The sequence below is a fragment of the Bombus vosnesenskii genome, unplaced genomic scaffold, assembly GCF_011952255.1.
Source record: "Bombus vosnesenskii isolate JDL3184/JDL3185 unplaced genomic scaffold, Bvos_JDL3184-5_v1.1 scf7180000013305, whole genome shotgun sequence".
Classification (NCBI taxonomy): Eukaryota; Metazoa; Arthropoda; class Insecta; order Hymenoptera; family Apidae; genus Bombus; species Bombus vosnesenskii.
The window spans coordinates 2,749,842-2,767,052 of NW_022882954.1; the positions used below are offsets into that span (position 1 = coordinate 2,749,842).

A 17,211-nucleotide genomic window follows, 5' to 3' on the forward strand; every position below is an offset into this window, starting at 1 on the left:
TATTGCCGAGGTCGAGTACGCAGCATCGAGGACGCCGCGAAAGGCCGACGCGCCGCCAGGAGCAAAAGCAACGACGAAGAGAAAAAGGAATTGCCGTGCGCGCGGAGCCAGGCAACGATACATTTTATCGGCTCACGCTCCGTCGAGCAGAAGATTCGCCTATCTTCGTTCCACGCGCTTCTTATCGAGCGATTTTTACGTTTCGCGCCGCGCTTTCACCATTTTCAATAAACCCGAACGCGAACAAGCAGAACCGTGGAAAGGGCAGAGAAAGATAGTCGGCGATGCAACGAAGCAAGTTGCGAATACAGCGGCGCTCGCCACTCTTCCAACACGGAAAACTCAAATACGTACGTGTACGCGTACTAGCAATTTAGCTTTGGCGAACGAAGGTCGGTGAATTCGATACGAATCCTACTTCGTTTTTCATCTTTTTGCCTGTCGATGCTGCAGGATTCAAAGAACGCGACTCTAAACTCGAATCCGACACTGGTCCCGATCCGATGGTAATTACAGATTTTCATCGCGTTTAACCGTTTGTTCGAATGCCAAGCAGCGCGATCGCGGTGTTTAGATTTTGTGTCGAAAAGTCGCAGTACATTTGAACGCTACACGAACGACTGCCGGTATTTTGTATTTCATTGTTATCTTTTCGATAATTTTTAGTGAAAACTTGAAATATTTATAAACTAATAGTACGCATATATAATAATATAGACGTATTTTATAAAATAACAAACATGGCGAGCGCTATTGCGCCGGTTGTTTCTCTTTGCAATGGATTAAGGCAAGCGCTATCGTGCTGCGATTTTTCAACCCTGTTTTTTCAAAGACCCCTGGGACTCAAACGGTTAAAACAGATTGCACCTACTTTATCGTCCGATCGTGGCGATCGTCGTCGATGGCGAAACTTTTTTCACGCTTATCGTTCGCTTTTCTCGCCTGTAATTTGCCTGCGAGATCTGCCTGGACGCTTTCTCGCGCGGTTTCGCGTCTCTTTCGAATCCACGTTCTTCCTTGTCGTCGAAACGATCACGCTTAAGCGGTAACCGCACTCCGCGCATCGCTTCGGACAAAACTCGCCGAGAACGCATCGATTTCTACGGCTGAATCGATCATCACAAACCACGTTTTCGAAAGTATAGCGGACGAGTATTTCTTATATTCACGGATTTGAAAACTGCTATGGCGTGGTTGTCGAACTTACCATCCGATGATATTATTATTCTTCAAACTTTCGACACGTCGTCGATAAAAGTCATCGGATTTCGGGCCACGATCGGTATCTCAGATAACGAAAAACGCGACAAGGTTACCGAACAGACAGACAGACAGCCACGTGCTATAGAATTTCAGATAAATGCTAATAAAAAAAAATGTTCTTCGTTCGTCGAGAGACGTTGCCAGACGTCCGGCAACAATTTTTCGTTCTTAAGCAGGTGGAAAAATGACAATTTTTCGGCATCCACTTTACGCGCGCGTTTAATACGAGCGATGATAAAATACATTTTCGTTCCAATTTCGCGAATTTTACTTCGTCCGCCATATTCGAGTCGAGGTGTCATCCAAAGGTACGTGCTGGAATTGCTGCGATCTTACGATTGGACAAGCAACATTTCTACATGCGATCCTAATTCGACGCTGAAAGAAGCATATACACGGCTTTATATTAGACTGGCTCTTGTATACTCTCGATGAAAATTTTATTCCACGTTTCTTTCGCTAGCAATCACCTTCCTAGGATGGTTCCGGTTGGTAAAAGAAGAATCTGTGCAAAGTACGAGTAAGAGGAAAGCACGCCCCTGGAGCCCCAAACGCTAAACTCTACTTGCGTAAATGCACAAAAAACTGGATCATGTTCCAAGTTATCGACTATATCGAAAAACATGTCGAATTATATGAAAAAGATCGAAGATTTAGACAGAGAGCATCTTTTATATTCCGTTACTTTTTTTTCAACGCACGGAAAAAAGAATGAAAGAAATGGGGCAGAAAGCCTGCAACAAACGGTAAAATTACTTTTCTAATCTTGAAAATTGAAGCGCTTCCCAATAAAATTCTTCTTTCTTGATCGATAGAGGCTAAAAATAACGCGTAATTTTGATTCCCATCCCTGAAGAATCATCCTGTTTAAAGAACATTGTTCGTTGTACAAAAGAATCGTGTTCGTTAGTGGACTTTTTCCCTTATCGAATCGAGCTGGTATTTTTTCACAGCTCGTTCTCTCATTAATCGACCCTGAAACCCAAAACCTTGGAAAGAATTTTCATCAAGAATAAATAAGAGGCGTTCTAGTGTATACGTATTGAACTCGATTCCATCGCTACGGTAGAGGCGCGCGCTCGTGCAATCCTTATCGATCCCGATGATACCGGCGTACGAGAGAAGCTTCGAATGAAAAAAAAAAAAATACGAGAAAAGAAAGAGAGAAAAAAAGAAGAGAAGAAGACGGCAATTAAACCCTCGATTTTATATGTGAATGTATGGGAACGCGATGAATCTCAGAGGCGAACGCTTCGCTCGTTGGAGTATCTGAAATTGAAATCTCGTTTCTGTATACGAGCTTGTCCATCTCTCTGTTTAACCAGTGACATCGTGAGATGTGATTTTTTTGAAATAGAAATTGCAGCGAGGTGTTTAACTTGGATTAGAACGTTTCATGCCGCGTTATAACTACGACAGAGGAAGGGACTTTGATTTATTTGAGAACATAGAAGAATCGCGTCAAAATTTAATAGTTGTACTCGTACGATTGACAGTTCTCCATCTGTCAATTATTCTTCCTATCGAAAATTGAATTATAATTCAATTCGGTTAGTTTCGATTAATCTGCTCTGGCCGAAGAATCAAATTGTTTCGCTTGGGAATTCATCGGATGGTAAACAGCGAATAAAATTCGATGGACGGTTGTTGGCATCGGAAATTGCAAATTGCGGAATATTCTGACGAAGATATATTTTACAGCGTGTGGATCAATTTTACGCGCTTATTATTATTATTAAAAAAGAGAAAAGAAAAATGGGGAGGAATTGAAACATCGTTTATACGAACCTTCTTTTATTATTCACCCTATATTCCATCCAATCGTAGGAAACGTTTTGCAATTTTGCATGTGAAACGTTCTACGTGTAAACGTTTCAAAATTGATCCAATTTCGGTATTTAACCTGACTTCACAAAATGACACGATGAGTGAGCAATCAGAAAGCGAGAAGCTACAAGTTACTTAGAATTGCTAAACTTTGTGAATCGCGCCTTGGAAATGTTTCATTTGTAATTTCTAAATTTCTAATATCAACCTATTTTTTTTCTCAATTAAAGGCAATGTAAAATTCCAAGTACACTTATCTCTGCATTCGTGTCATTTTCTTGCGATGAACGATCTTAGCGGACAGTAAATCGTTTACTTTCGATACGAATAACGCGTTCGAGACGAGGCGAATATCTGTTGTTCGAGTTGCTCCGCGTTACATCGACTTGCCCGTTATAACCGAAATAGTGACGCGTTCCAGAGGGGAAACAATGATATTAATTAATTCAACGACTTCCTGGCTGACATTAATTAACGCAAGAAAGCCGCGTTTAAGCCTTCAATTACCTATTTTAATTGGTTGGTGGTGCGACAAAAGCCGTGAACGACGCGTCGATCGTTAACCGACCGATGGCACCACGTTAAACGATAAATTAACTCGCCAGTATAGTCGTAAAATTTCTTAATTACCGCGTGACGATAAGAAGATGTGTTCGATAAGAGGAGTGTTCGGGGCTTCGAGGGTCAACTGTCTGATAAATGTAAAATATGAAATCAACCATTCCTCGAAACTTTTAGTACGAAACGTGAGAAGATTGTACGTGTATTTACGAGCAACTTGGATATAGTTAGCGGAAGAGATACAATAACGACGTTGTAATGCAAAACCTTTTATTCTCGGTTTTACCATACTGAGCTATTTAAGCAATTAACTGTTGCGACCTCTTTGAAAACTTTGAAAAGCTTGTACTTGAAACGCGTGACAAAAAGTAAACGACGGCGAGTATACTGGTTGAACACAGAGTATGCGTGGCTCTTACAACATAGAATTAAATTGTAACGAAACGATCGTTTTATTTCTTAATTTTGTTACCGACAGGGCTCGTCGCAGCACGAAATATCGCCATTTCTTCGCGATGAGTATACTCGTCGAAAGCAGGTAACCGGTTAAAAGCAATACATCGTTCGAACGTACAGCTGGTGATAGAAAAATAGTAAATCGAATGGAATCCACGGATTAGAAAAGTCTGAAGAACGTTTAACGTATTTTGGGAGAAGCTGTTTTTAAATTACGTTCTCCAGTAATTTGCAAAATTCTAAACACTTTGAACGCGCCTTTTTCGTTCGATGTTACGTCGCTTCCCGATGAAATATCTGCAACCTGTGCTTTAAAACGATCGATAGGGATTCTAGAAGCATACTTTGCGGTCAATTCAACCTTGACCAAAATGTACTACTACAGACCCTTCCAGGTTTACATTCTATTTGTTAAGGTTAACGTAAAGTTAATCTCGGGTATATGCTAAAATTCTAGTCTTTTTTGTGTCCAATCTTCTTCTATCCGTACACGATCGATCATATCGTAAATCAATGTTCGAAATATTTTCCGCCGCTTTGTACAACTTTCTCGAGTCTTCGTGATGAAATAGTACGAAATTGGGACATTTTCGTGTTTCTGTAACGTTTCGAAAGTGCTTGCCAGCCAGAGTTACGCTCGCAGGTCCGGTCAAACGATCAGTTCCAAAATTGAATTCAAAATTGTACATTCGTCGTTATTCCTCTCGTTCGTCCGACTTTATGTAAATTTCTCTATCAATGGAAATTGACAAACCGGATAATCAGGTAATATAAGATTGTACATAAAGATTGTTACATAAAGTTAAAATATAAAATTGTACGATTTTAATTAAACTTTGAAACCGGTCGTTCGACCGGGCTTGATAGGGTTCGTGTTAAGGTCAGAGATGGAAGCCATGCGCGACCCGACGTTATCGTCGTCGCTCATCGTCAAGATTATTGTCATCGATCGATCACGAAATCTCGCGACGAACGCTCTGAAACTACGTCTGGAGCAACTGTAACAATCGCGGACCATCTGTGCCGGTTCGACGTTCAAAAAAATAGGAGGTTGACGGAAAACGCTCTTTGCCGAGTTTGTCTGCAAAGTCTTCCGAGAAAATTGATCGCTTGTTGGGAACGACGTAAGACAAACGTGGAAACTAAGAAAAGTAAAGAAGAAAAATGCGATGTTTAAAAAGAAAATCGCCAGCTAACATCGTCTATATATATATGTGAATTCTATAGAATTCAAACTACCCGCCAACCGATATTTTTACTTTTGCCTTGTTTTATTACAGTGTCATTTTGCCGAATGGATTAGATCACGAGAGAAGAACGGTATTTAAGACTTGCAAGATCGATTCTCGATTCCCCGGGTAAAATTTGTAATAGATTTGTTGTTATTAACTGTTATTGTATTTAATTTAATTATTCCCAAAGTAAACTCGATTTTCCAGAATCGATCGTCCGATTTACCCCAAGAATTTAATTTATTATTTATATTTATATATATTTAATTTGATTATTCCCAAAATAAACTGAATTTTCCATAATTGATCGTCTGATTTACCCTAAGAATTTAGATTACTATGTACAGGGTGGTTGGTAATAACTGGTGGTAAAAGCGGTTAGGGGGTGATTCTACGCGAAAAAAGAAGTCGAAAATATAGAATAGAAATTTTTCGGCTGAGGCTTTGTTTTCGAGAAAATCGACTTTGAATTTTCGGTCGGTACGCGTGCACTTTATCGCGTCTCGTTATAACGGATCTCACTGTAGATCGTAGTCTCGATGGAAAAATTTAAAAAAGAAAAAATAATTTTTATTCTATATTTTCGACTTCTTTTTTCGCGTAGAATCACCCCCTTTCCGCTTGTACCACCAGCTACCAACCACCCTGTATATTTAATTTAATTATTCCCAAAGTAAATTCGATTTTCCAGAATCGATCTCCGATTTACCCCAAGAATTTAATTTATTATTTATATTTATATATATTTAATTTAATTATTCCCAAAATAAACTGAATTTTCTAGAATCGATCGTCCGATTTACCCCAAGAATTTAATTTATTATTTATATTTATATATACTTAATTTAATTATTCCCAAAATAAACTGAATTTTCTAGAATCGATCGTCCGATTTACCCCAAGAATTTAATTTATTATTTATATTTATATATATTTAATTTAATTATTCCCAAAATAAACTGAATTTTCTATAATCGATCGTCCGATTTACCCCAAGAATTTAATTTATTATTTATATTTATATACACTTAATTTAATTATTCCCAAAATAAACTGAATTTTCCAGAATCGATCGTCCGATTTACCCCAAGAATTTAATTTATTGTTTATATTTATATATACTTAATTTAATTATTCCCAAAATAAATTCGATTTTCCAGAATCGATCGTCCGATTTACCCCAAGAATTTAATTTATTATTTATATTTATATATACTTAATTTAATTATTCCTAAAAAAAAAACTCAATTTTCCAGAATCGATCGTCCAATTTACCCTAAAAATCAACGTTATTGTATATATAAATGCGTCCATGTATGCGTCGCTGCAACTGTACGCGAGTATCGTCGATCCTGCTGAATAGAAGGGGCAAGATGGAACCTTCCTTGCTGACGTCGTGTCGGCGTCGACATCGGTTGGCACATCTAGTCTAGGCGACGGGGATCAAGAGGACTCGTCGCCGATGAGAAACAGGGAAAACGCGAATTCCGCGAGGAACAATCGCCGAGCAAAGTGTCGTGTCAGCGTAACGTGCTCGACGATACGTGGTGGCCGGTGTATCTTGTCGCTGGTGCGATCGACTGGTACGGCTCGAAAGGTAGGGAAAAAACACAAGGGCAGGGTAGGAGAGGGGAGGTTTGCTCGTTACTCGTGAAATACGCGCGTTCCTTCTCGCCATTGTGCGTCGACTTTATCCAAAGCTATCTGATATTTATCGTCGTACCTCGTGTCGCCGGTTATTCAATTCAGCGTTACGAGGGAACACGTGCAACGTTTAATTATCGCCGCGCACGCGGTCCCTCGTACGTGCACTTAGCGTTGCAAACGCGCTATCAACGGCTGTACGCGAAACGATTGCACGCGCCAGAGAAATTAGGTGCGCGACGTACGATGAACGTACGCGTCTTGCAGCGTCTTGTTGGTGGAAAGCCGTGGCATGGACAGAAACATGCCGCGTACGATTCGTACCAGGACGACGTACAGACGTAGGTGTCTCGCCAGTTAACCGCGGAATTTAGTTTTCAAAGCCTCTTACGAGCTTTGTGATCGACACTCTGGGAGTCCTATCGACGAGCAAATAGCTCGAGTCGTCGTGTATTTTTGCAGCCATCGAATAGATTCAAAGGGTTTTTCGATCTTTCACGCGACTGGAATATTCCATTCTTCCGCAACCTCTGGGGTTTGTCGGCGAGAAACTTTTCAATGTGATTCTTTACACCGACCAAAGAGTTAAAAATTCGAACGAACTTTCCGAGCGGTGTACGACGAGTACAATATTTTATTAAAAATTCTCGAGAGTATTTAAAGAAACTTCTGGTAACATTTTTCAGCGTGATGCGTTTGAAAACAATTTCCCCGATGGAGAGGTACCGAGCAAAATTTATCGTTTCGTTAAATTCTTCAAAAATCTGAACGATCTCTCCGAGCGGCCGATGTTACGTATCAACCGCACCGAAATATTCATTCCGATTGACGCGTGTACACGCGTGGAACGCGGTTAACTGGTTGAGAAGAAACGAGAATTTTGTTGCGTTAGTATCGCTTCATTACCGTTTTACAAGATCGAAAAAACTTCCGACAGATAGATTTTCGTGCTTACATTGGCGCACATCGCCGCGAGAATATCTTTGGAAACGCACTGACTGATCCAACAATAGCAAAAATTGCGACGAAAGAACCGAATTAGCTTTCCGTACGCAACATCGGTGGTTCGACGTCTTGAAACGTATCGAGGCGATATGGGAACGTGGGACATAAATTTACGTGATGCAACGTCGGTTCGTAAATCGATTTCTGACTTCTACGATTCGAAGAGAAACGAAGAGTTGAATCGCAAGTTGAGTGAAACCGTAATAACCGTGGATAAAATCAGGACATACTGAACCGACATAAATATATATGTAGATATTAGAAAATGGTGGTGCTGTTAAACGCGACATCTGCAACGTGGAACTATCGATCAGCGACATGATCATAGAGCGTTCTGTGTGCAACGAATAAAGAAAAGGAACACAATGTCGAAGATAATCACAAGGATATCCTCGTATCGATCATTCCAACAGAATATTATCAGCCTCCGTAAAGAGATTAAAATATCGAAGGGAATTTAATAAGCCACTGAATGTAAAGAAATAGTCGCGAATAATCTGCGCACTATTATTGTCATTATTGATAATAATAATAAAATCGAGCAATCTTACACCGAATTTCTTCAAATTTCTTCGTTGTTTTCTGTTTCTATCGAATTTATCACATTGCACATTTTAAGAGAGAATATGCAAACTTTATTTTTTAACAACTGACGGTTAACAAATGTTCGATTTAAATATAAAAAAAAATTGAAAGTAACCTGGGACATTTTATTTACAATTAGCGTCTATCAGAAAAATCATCTCCATTCATTGCTATTGTCAACAAGTCTATCAATGGACGGTTACGAAACATAGTTGTAGGGTATCTCGGTGACTATGTCTTACCAAAGTCTGCCAAAGTCCGAGATGCCTGGCGTAAAGATTGGAAAGCGAAAAGAGAGCCGGCTCGGATAGCGGCAGGAAATTTGTAACATTAGCACCTGGCCGGTAGCAAAACTCGGTCGATAATAATGGAATTTGTTCAGCCGAGGCTTAACAGACTTGTCGATACGCTGAGAATTAAATCGACGGACTTTCCTTTGGTCGCGCGTTATCTTGGAGAGCGGCTGTTTGCCGAACGAAGACGTCACTCGAGGTATAATTGGAAAGTTGGAATGGAAACGTTCGGATCGATGAACGTTCCTATTGTTCATACGAGGCGTACAGCAAGCGAGTCAGAGTCGCTGAACAAATTGAATAAAACAGAAGACAGAATGACAGAAACTCGATGACTCTACCGCCAGCTTCCGTATCCCTACGCGCGTATGAAACATCGTACGAAATTAAATATTAAACGCACAGTGACTCGCGAAGCTATTTGAACGTTCGTTATGGCAAACTTTTATCGAGATACGTGTGCGTACGTTAAGTGGTAGATTGTAAGAAAAAGGCCGCCAATTTGCAGATATTTGGAAAAATTAAAAGTACACGTTTGCTGGTATGGGTAAATTTTCTACCTTTGGACGAAAGTCGTTCGAACGATGCCAAAAATAACTTGATCGTTGTTTCTGTTCTATTTACGAACGAAACCTTATTCCTCGTTCGGATTTAATAGGACGACGAATGATTATATATAGATAGTTTCTGGTCTCGTCTCGTCTGTGTCACTTTGTCCGTGAAATTAGCATAGTTACTTCTCTTCAACCTACTCGCTTCGTCGTGGATACGAAACGTCATTAGAAATTACAAATTGTAATTCACGGCAATCTCCCTTGATGGGAACGTTATATTTGTAAATAATTAATTTTGATTAATTAATTAGATTAATTTCGTTATTTCAACACAGCGTGTTTAGACCTGTCCGAGTAACAAGTAATTTACTTTCGTTTTCTGTTTGAATTCTTTACACCGGCTTCATCAGGTCCGGTCGAACGACCGGTTACAAAATTTAATTAAAAACCGTACACGTTCATCGTTATTTCTTTTCTTCGTCTAACTCTATGTAAATTCTTACGACGAAATCTTGAAACCGGTCGTTTCACCGGACCTGGTAAGGTTAGTGTTAAACAGCAAACGTCTCATTCTCTCTTTCTCTCTAAGCGACTATTTAAACCATCGTTTATTCAATGATATCCGACATTGTACGTATGTAACGATATAAAACAGGGTTGAAGTAACGTTAAGAAGCGAAGGGGAGGAAATAAAAAACAAAAGATTGGGAACAAGCGGAGAAACGTATGGCATTTCGTTTAACGACGAGTTAAGCGTTTAAGCAGATTAAAGAGAGCAGATTTCGTTGAACCAGGTTGCGATATGAATGGATTAAAACTTCTTATCGCCGACTAAATACCGTGGCGTTTCCATAGCGCGCGTTTCTCTTTTTGTGGCGTCTCCCACCCGTTAAAACACGGCTGACAAGCGCGATTACGTTTTCTAATTTTAGTTGGACGCGCGCAGCAACTAAAACGACGCGACTGCTCGCGTACATACGGATTTTCTAGCCGCGCGAGACACACGACAATAGCACGTGTATGTAGCGTGTTAAACGCGTTATTTCGCTACCGAAACTGAGCCGCGTCTGTCGAATGTCGTCGTTCTCTGTGTTTACTCCAGTCTCGAGTTTCGTCGTCAACGAGCAGGACGTTCAACGAACGCGACCCCTTCGCGTTGGACAAACTTATCTCGCGTGCCTGGCCTCGTCGAACGATCTGTTGCACGCTGAAACGCGAATTTGTAATTCGAGCCGTGCACCTTCGTCTACACTTTTTTGTGGCTATCGCCATAGCGACACGCCATCTCTTTACGAAAATCTATCGTCGATTGGCTGTTTCGTAGCTTCTCAAGGCGGGCTTCCAACGGGGGAAAGTTCGAAACTGTAATCTCGCAAGTATTTGCTTCGATGCGTACGTACGTACAAAATCTCGATTATCCGAGGCATTGTGAACCGTCGAGGGTTCATTTCGCGTAAATAGGATGCGGGCAAATGGCACGTACAAGCGGATACGACGCGATTTCTTATGAAAAAGTATACAGAAAACATGGAATGTTTTCACTTGTACAACTACCGCATTTCGACTGACGCGGTAGTTTTAGCGTTAAAGTGTTAAAATAAAAGTTGTACGAGAAACACGAAGCAAGGAAGATAAATTCTATCGCGAAACAGATTAGACGCAATGAGGCAATTGACGTGCAATCGTGCAGCGACGATGCAGAAATCGCGTTTCGTCTCGAAAAGCCGCGTCGTCGCTCTACGTAATTGGAAACTTACGAAGAGCGACGAGGCTGGCTACCGGTACAGGGAAATTGATAAACGTGGCCCACCTCCGGAACTGACCTCACTTACGTCCTCGCTGTGCCAACACAACGGTAGGGATAAACTGAAGGAACGGGTTCTCCTGCTGCTCTCAGCCGATGAATCTCGTTTACTGGTCCACTCGTGTTCGTACGCGGGACTAAATGTATTTACGAATCTTTCCGTACGACCGCGGATAAAGCTTCTTCGCGAACCTTCGTTTCTCATCGTACACTTCGTACGTTTTCAAAAAAACACTGGAAACTCGTGTCTCTCGCGGCACCCACTATTCACATATAAATTTTAAAGTTCGACGAAGCGATAAAAACGGAGCGTCTAAAAGAAACTTCACTCGGAACTGTTCCGACTCTTCTGACTGTTCTGAACACGTTAGGAGACTACAACTTCGAGTGATGGTCTGGTAATGCCATGTATCAGCGTGGTCAGCATTATGGAAAACGTCCCTGCGGTGTAATGGAAAAGGAACAACGTAAAAGACCCGAATCTCTCCGAAAACATCCGAATATACTACAATAACAGGTAATAAAAGATTGCAGGTAGCCGTTTAAAAAATTTTATTGTCGTTTTAATCTCTAAAGACCTCTTGAGGTAATGGCAAAATTGGATAAATGCGCCGCTTCAAAGGAAACTCCACATCTTTGTTTTCTGTTTGGTTTTCTTAATCCTCGAAGTCACTGAGTATTGTTTAGGGCAACCAATTTGAAGGGCCTCTCGACCCCATAGCCTTTCTAGGAACATGCCATAACCTTGCACAGATAATACAGAGGGTTATAGAGAGGCTAGTTTTCGTAATTGCGGACTTAGCATGCACATTATACTTGTATTTAAGCATACTGAAATATATTTCTATCATATAGTCATCCACGCATTTCCTCTCTTTATTACGAGAGAAAACCATGAAACAGTACCGTTGCAGGGTAATTAAGCATTCAGCTATTGCGACCTCTTTGAAAATTTTGAAAAGCGTGTACCTAGAATGTGTGGCAGTAAATAAGCGACAACGCGTACACTTGTCAAAGACAGATAACTGATTGAGGGTAAGCGAAGTTAGGTAGGACCCTGTATATTAGATATAATATAATACGACATAACGTATAATTGTGAACATAACAGAGTATGTCAAGTTGATCCAGCATTATCCCCATGTTCGGCTACATGATTTATGTTTGTGTGATAAATTATCTCTCAACTTATTAAGTGTCTTGTCGTGCGTTTCAATCGGTAAGGGCAACTACTACCTGATGCTTAATTATCCTATAACTAGTACGCTATTACCCGCACTGGATAAAGAAAAACGTACTATCCTCTTCGATGTGTCGTTTATAGCACGTTATAGAAATATATATATATTTTTTTTTGTAACTTCAGTAACCTGGTTTCCGGCCTTTACAAATGTAAACACTCTTGGAACGTTCTACCGTTACACTTTGTCAGGCGAATCTTAGAATACGGCAGTGTAATTTGACCTGCGTCTCGTAAAATATACATACCACAACATCGAGAATTTTAAGCCATAAACCTTTCGTGTCTTAGGATTTTTACAATCAAACTTTTTCGATATATTCTATCGTTCTAACACATTTTGAAGAGACGCAGAGATATCAAATTTTCAAGATATCGACACATCTAAAAACGAAAGAAGAAAAGAAAGAAATAATAAATAAATAAATAACGTTAGAAAAATCGATCGTTTCCATGGAAATAAATCGCAATTAAATCGCGTCATCGCCAGCTTCCATTCCGGTTGTAATGGGCCACACGAACGGTAGAACGAGATTCAACCGCAGAAAGGTGTTTCATTCAACGAGGCTGGCCGCGAGCAACCAGACAAGCTTTTTCAGCTTGCTCTCCACTCGTAAGAACCGCGAGCGGTTGTTAAGGAAAATAGGTTTTTCTCTCCGCGGATATTTCCATCGGCCATGCGAATCTGCAGCCAGTCGTATTTGATATTTGCACACCACGGCGTTCCACAGATCTCATTGTCTTGCATGCTATTTGCACGCAAAGTTCTACAGGCGTATGTAACATTTCGTATATGTACGAACAAGTTCTTCCCATCCTTACGCAAAAATCGCGAAGAATTCGTTTCTACACCGTGGAATATCGGTACGTAAATTATCGATAAGTAGCAAATACGAGGTAAGCCGGAAACCATCGCGAGTCATCCTGAGGCAAAGATTATAATAAATAAAAAACATATTAGGATGTTCGAAAAGTTTCGCTTTATAAGGAAATACTAGATGCGGAAGAGCTTTAATTTTATATTACTTTTTTATTGAATTATATATGATTCATTTTGTTCTATTGGAACGATAAATAAATAAATAAATAAATAAATGTATATATAAATACAAAATTTCATAACCGGCTGCACGTATAATGGAATATTACGACGCGACTAAATTGATTTCTAAAAATCAATATGCCACGATAGAGCTCTTGTTTTACGCGTTATTTCACTGCTTTAATCCCTAACAGGCTAATTTTGACAAACATCTAACCACAATTATGTAACAAAAAAAAAAAAAAAGAATAGAAAAAAAGGAAAAAACAGAAAAAGAAGAAAAAAAAATAATTATCCTATCGATGAGAAAACGTGCCATGAATCGTGAAACGAATCTGAAAGCAGTTAATTAAAGCGAGATGCAGGTCGGTAGGCGCGTAACAAGCATGCAATAAATGTTGACACGAAAAAGCAGATGAGTCACTGGAGGCCGTAGAGGGACCAGAGAGAATCGAGCACACTTTAGACCACTAAACCAGCTTCATCACGACCTCTCTCCGTCCTCTCTTATCTTACTCGCTCCTATTCTCTCTTCCTCTCTCTAGCGACAACCAGGTGAGGCAACTAAGAACGAAAGGAATTCCTGGCCGCGCGACCTTGGTAGGTCGTTCGTATCCGAGTCGTTTACCTGGACCGATTTGCAAACGTTGATGGAGGTAACCGCGATGCTTCGACTATGGCGGACACGCTCGACCTCTTTCAACGAGACGTATCAAAGCACGCGAAGGAAAATACGCTGGGCAAGAAGATATCTTAATATATCGTGGCGTAAGCCGTAGAGGATATTTATTTTTCCATTCATAGCATCCGGTTTACGAGCACAATCGCTCCTTGTCGTATGAAACGCTGTGCGTTTCTTTACGGATATAATCGCACGCGCACGCGCGCGCATGTGTGTGAAGTTGGCGCCCCCAAGTGCAAATTTTCGTAAAACAAACAAACAGTATTCGTCTGTTCACGATTCGTCGAATTAAAAACCCAGTTTGTTTGTGCATTATTCGAGAAGGAAGAAAAAAAAAAAAAAGAAAAGTTATCGTAGAATTAAAGAATTTGTCACGAGCACCGGCGTGAATATTTTTCGTTGAAGAGCAAGTGGCGTACGACTGTCTACGTTCGACCGATAAAAATGTTCGTTTGGCCACTTTCCAAAACAAAGTTATCAGCCACTGAGGCGAGTAATTTTCTCTAACGAAATTCGTTTTTATCTCTCACTGTTTCCAAGTTGTTGCTTGTCCTAGTTACGCCTGACAACCCGTATAAACGCAAGTTTAAACTTTCTTGTGGCCGCCATTTTGCGTATTTGGTTGCAACGTCGCATGCGCAATTGCTTCGATATTTCGTTGGACCAGCGAAGCGCGCTTTGAATTTCCAACGTTGAGTCGACTGTTTGCAGAGATTTTAATCAGAGTGAATGAAAGAAATCGTGCAACGATATTCGGTGAATTTTTCGATTTACGGAAATTCCGTACGAGATGCGTATATACGCTGAATTGCGAATAACGAAGCACATTGGACACTTCGAAAATTCTAAACTGAAATTTCTGCTCGTACGGGGAAACAAGATATCGCGTTACAGGGAATAGACGGGGAAGCAGTAAAACGTCGATGGAATATTTTTTCAAACCACGTGGTAAATCCATGACGTCTGATATCGAGTTTCATATTAGCACGTTCGATTACTATACGTCTGTTTTGTTACTTAGAAATTAGATTTTCTAACAAATTCGTACGCGCATCTTAGATAACATCAGAGGTGTTAACGTATATATTTTGAGTTTACTTTCTGTTAGAACAGCAAATTTCGTACGCATATCGTAGAACTAGAGCGAAACCAAAGAAAAATAAATCGATACCGAAAGCTTGTTTAACGGAGATTTATTAGTGTGATATAATCATTTAATTTACGGATTAAATTATACAACTTCCTGTGAGAAGATGTTAAAATTAAACGTATTGGTATCGCGACTATATATATGGTTAAGGAAATAGTTTTAGTTTATTGTAATAAAATGAAAGAAAAAAAAAAAAAAAAGAAGAAAGGAAAAAAAGGGAACTAAAAAAAGACCAGAGTAATAAATATCTCTCATCACGCACGTTTTCATCGAGACATAAATTTAATTTAATCGCGTTCGCATCGACAAATCGTATTCAAAATCATCGTTTGCAATGGAAGTGTAAAAAAATCACGTAACGCGAAATTTCTTCGCGTAATAAACGCTGATAGAGCAGGTGCAGAATTTCCGCGCCACTGATTCCATTAAAATGCTTATTTCCGCTGGAATGTATCGCGGTGGTCGGAACGAGCTGAATTTCAATGTTTGAATTTTCCAGGCGCGTACTATGTTCGATTTAATCATTTATAGACATTGATTATTATTATATTAAAATGCAACGTGCTGGAACTAACGCACAATATATATAATACGTATAATTCGTAATTGGGATATTTCCAAGATTGAATTGATGCAAATATACGAGCTGCAAATAAGAGAGACGCAGAAATCGGTATTACTCGAAATGTTTCGTTTTATATTTCACGATTGGAATGAATTCGAGACGAGAAACGATTTCACCGAAGAAAATTAATATCGGAAATTGATCGTAGCGAATTGATATCGGAAACGATGATTGCAAATCGATACAGTTTCCGTTACGATTTCGTATACAGACGAATCGAAAAATCTGCGAATCTGCTAGCTTCTCAGTTATCGACGGAGATTTGGCAAATGCTCAAAAATCAGATTTCTCATTTTCCAACGAGAACGCGTTGAGGTACTTGTAGATCGATTTTCTTTCAATTTCTTTGAATATTCTTTGATACCTTATATGCGTGGCAGTGATTAATTCTTGCGTCGAAAGGTTTGTTTCTCTTCCTTCTGTTTCTATTTACCGACCGTTCTCCGCAGAATCTGACAAAATCGTCTTTCTTTATTTGGAAACTGATCGAGTCCCACGCCGATTACAGGCTGTCGTTAAAGTCAAATGCTGCGCAACAAAATATCGATGCGTATTTATTCGCGTAGTATCATTCCCAGATACGAACGTGTACGCTCAATTTTGTGTCGATAAAATACCGGTATTTTCGTATTTTCGGCTGATTCTATTGTCCTCCTCGCTTCTATATCACCCGAAATATGGTAGATGTTACGTTTCGATAATATTATCAACGTTAACTTTACCAGGCCAGGTCGAATACGACTAGTTTCAAAATTTAATTCGAAATTTAATTCAAAATAAGAAATTGATTAATCGGATAATATAAGAATTTATACAAAGTTAGACGAATAAACGATGAGATATTTTATCATCCGAAACTTTACCATCCAATTGAATTCTTGTGTTCTTTGCGTATTCCATGGTTTCTGTGAGTAAAATAGTAGACTAGTTCGAAAGAAGGAGATTACCCGAGGAGATACAAACGCGAGGAAGAAACGACGAGGACGCCAGGGTTAAATATCAAACAAATAATTGTTTTCTTTTACCGATAGTCAAGAAATCACTTGTTCTCTGGACAGAGAAGCTGAGATGTGCGCGAAGAATACGATTTTTCGAGTTTCAGAGAGTGTCTTACTTAATTAATTGGGAAATAATTAAGAACTGAAGCCCATGTTGAAATTTTGTTCGTAACGTTAAAACGAAAATTAACAAAATCGTCCGTATAATTTCAACGCTATAAGGAAAAAACAAAACTGAAGGTACAACGAA

At 39.7% G+C, this 17,211-nt stretch overlaps 1 protein-coding gene across 13 annotated transcripts in view; it reads right to left on the reverse strand.

The window, feature by feature from the left end:
* The window catches only part of LOC117234570 (arfGAP with SH3 domain, ANK repeat and PH domain-containing protein), a 51,945-nt gene that overhangs the window by 18,908 nt on the left and 15,826 nt on the right, over positions 1-17,211 (reverse strand). For 6 of the 13 annotated variants that reach the window (XM_033495938.1, XM_033495935.1, XM_033495929.1 and 3 more), the window contains exon 1: positions 11,244-11,444. The exons of the other annotated variants lie outside the window; for them this stretch is intronic. In XM_033495938.1, coding sequence (XP_033351829.1) covers positions 11,244-11,429 — 186 coding nt within the window. In that variant the 5' untranslated portion in view covers positions 11,430-11,444. Of the gene's footprint in view, positions 1-11,243; positions 11,445-17,211 lie in introns of those variants that run through there. 13 annotated transcript variants of the gene reach the window in all.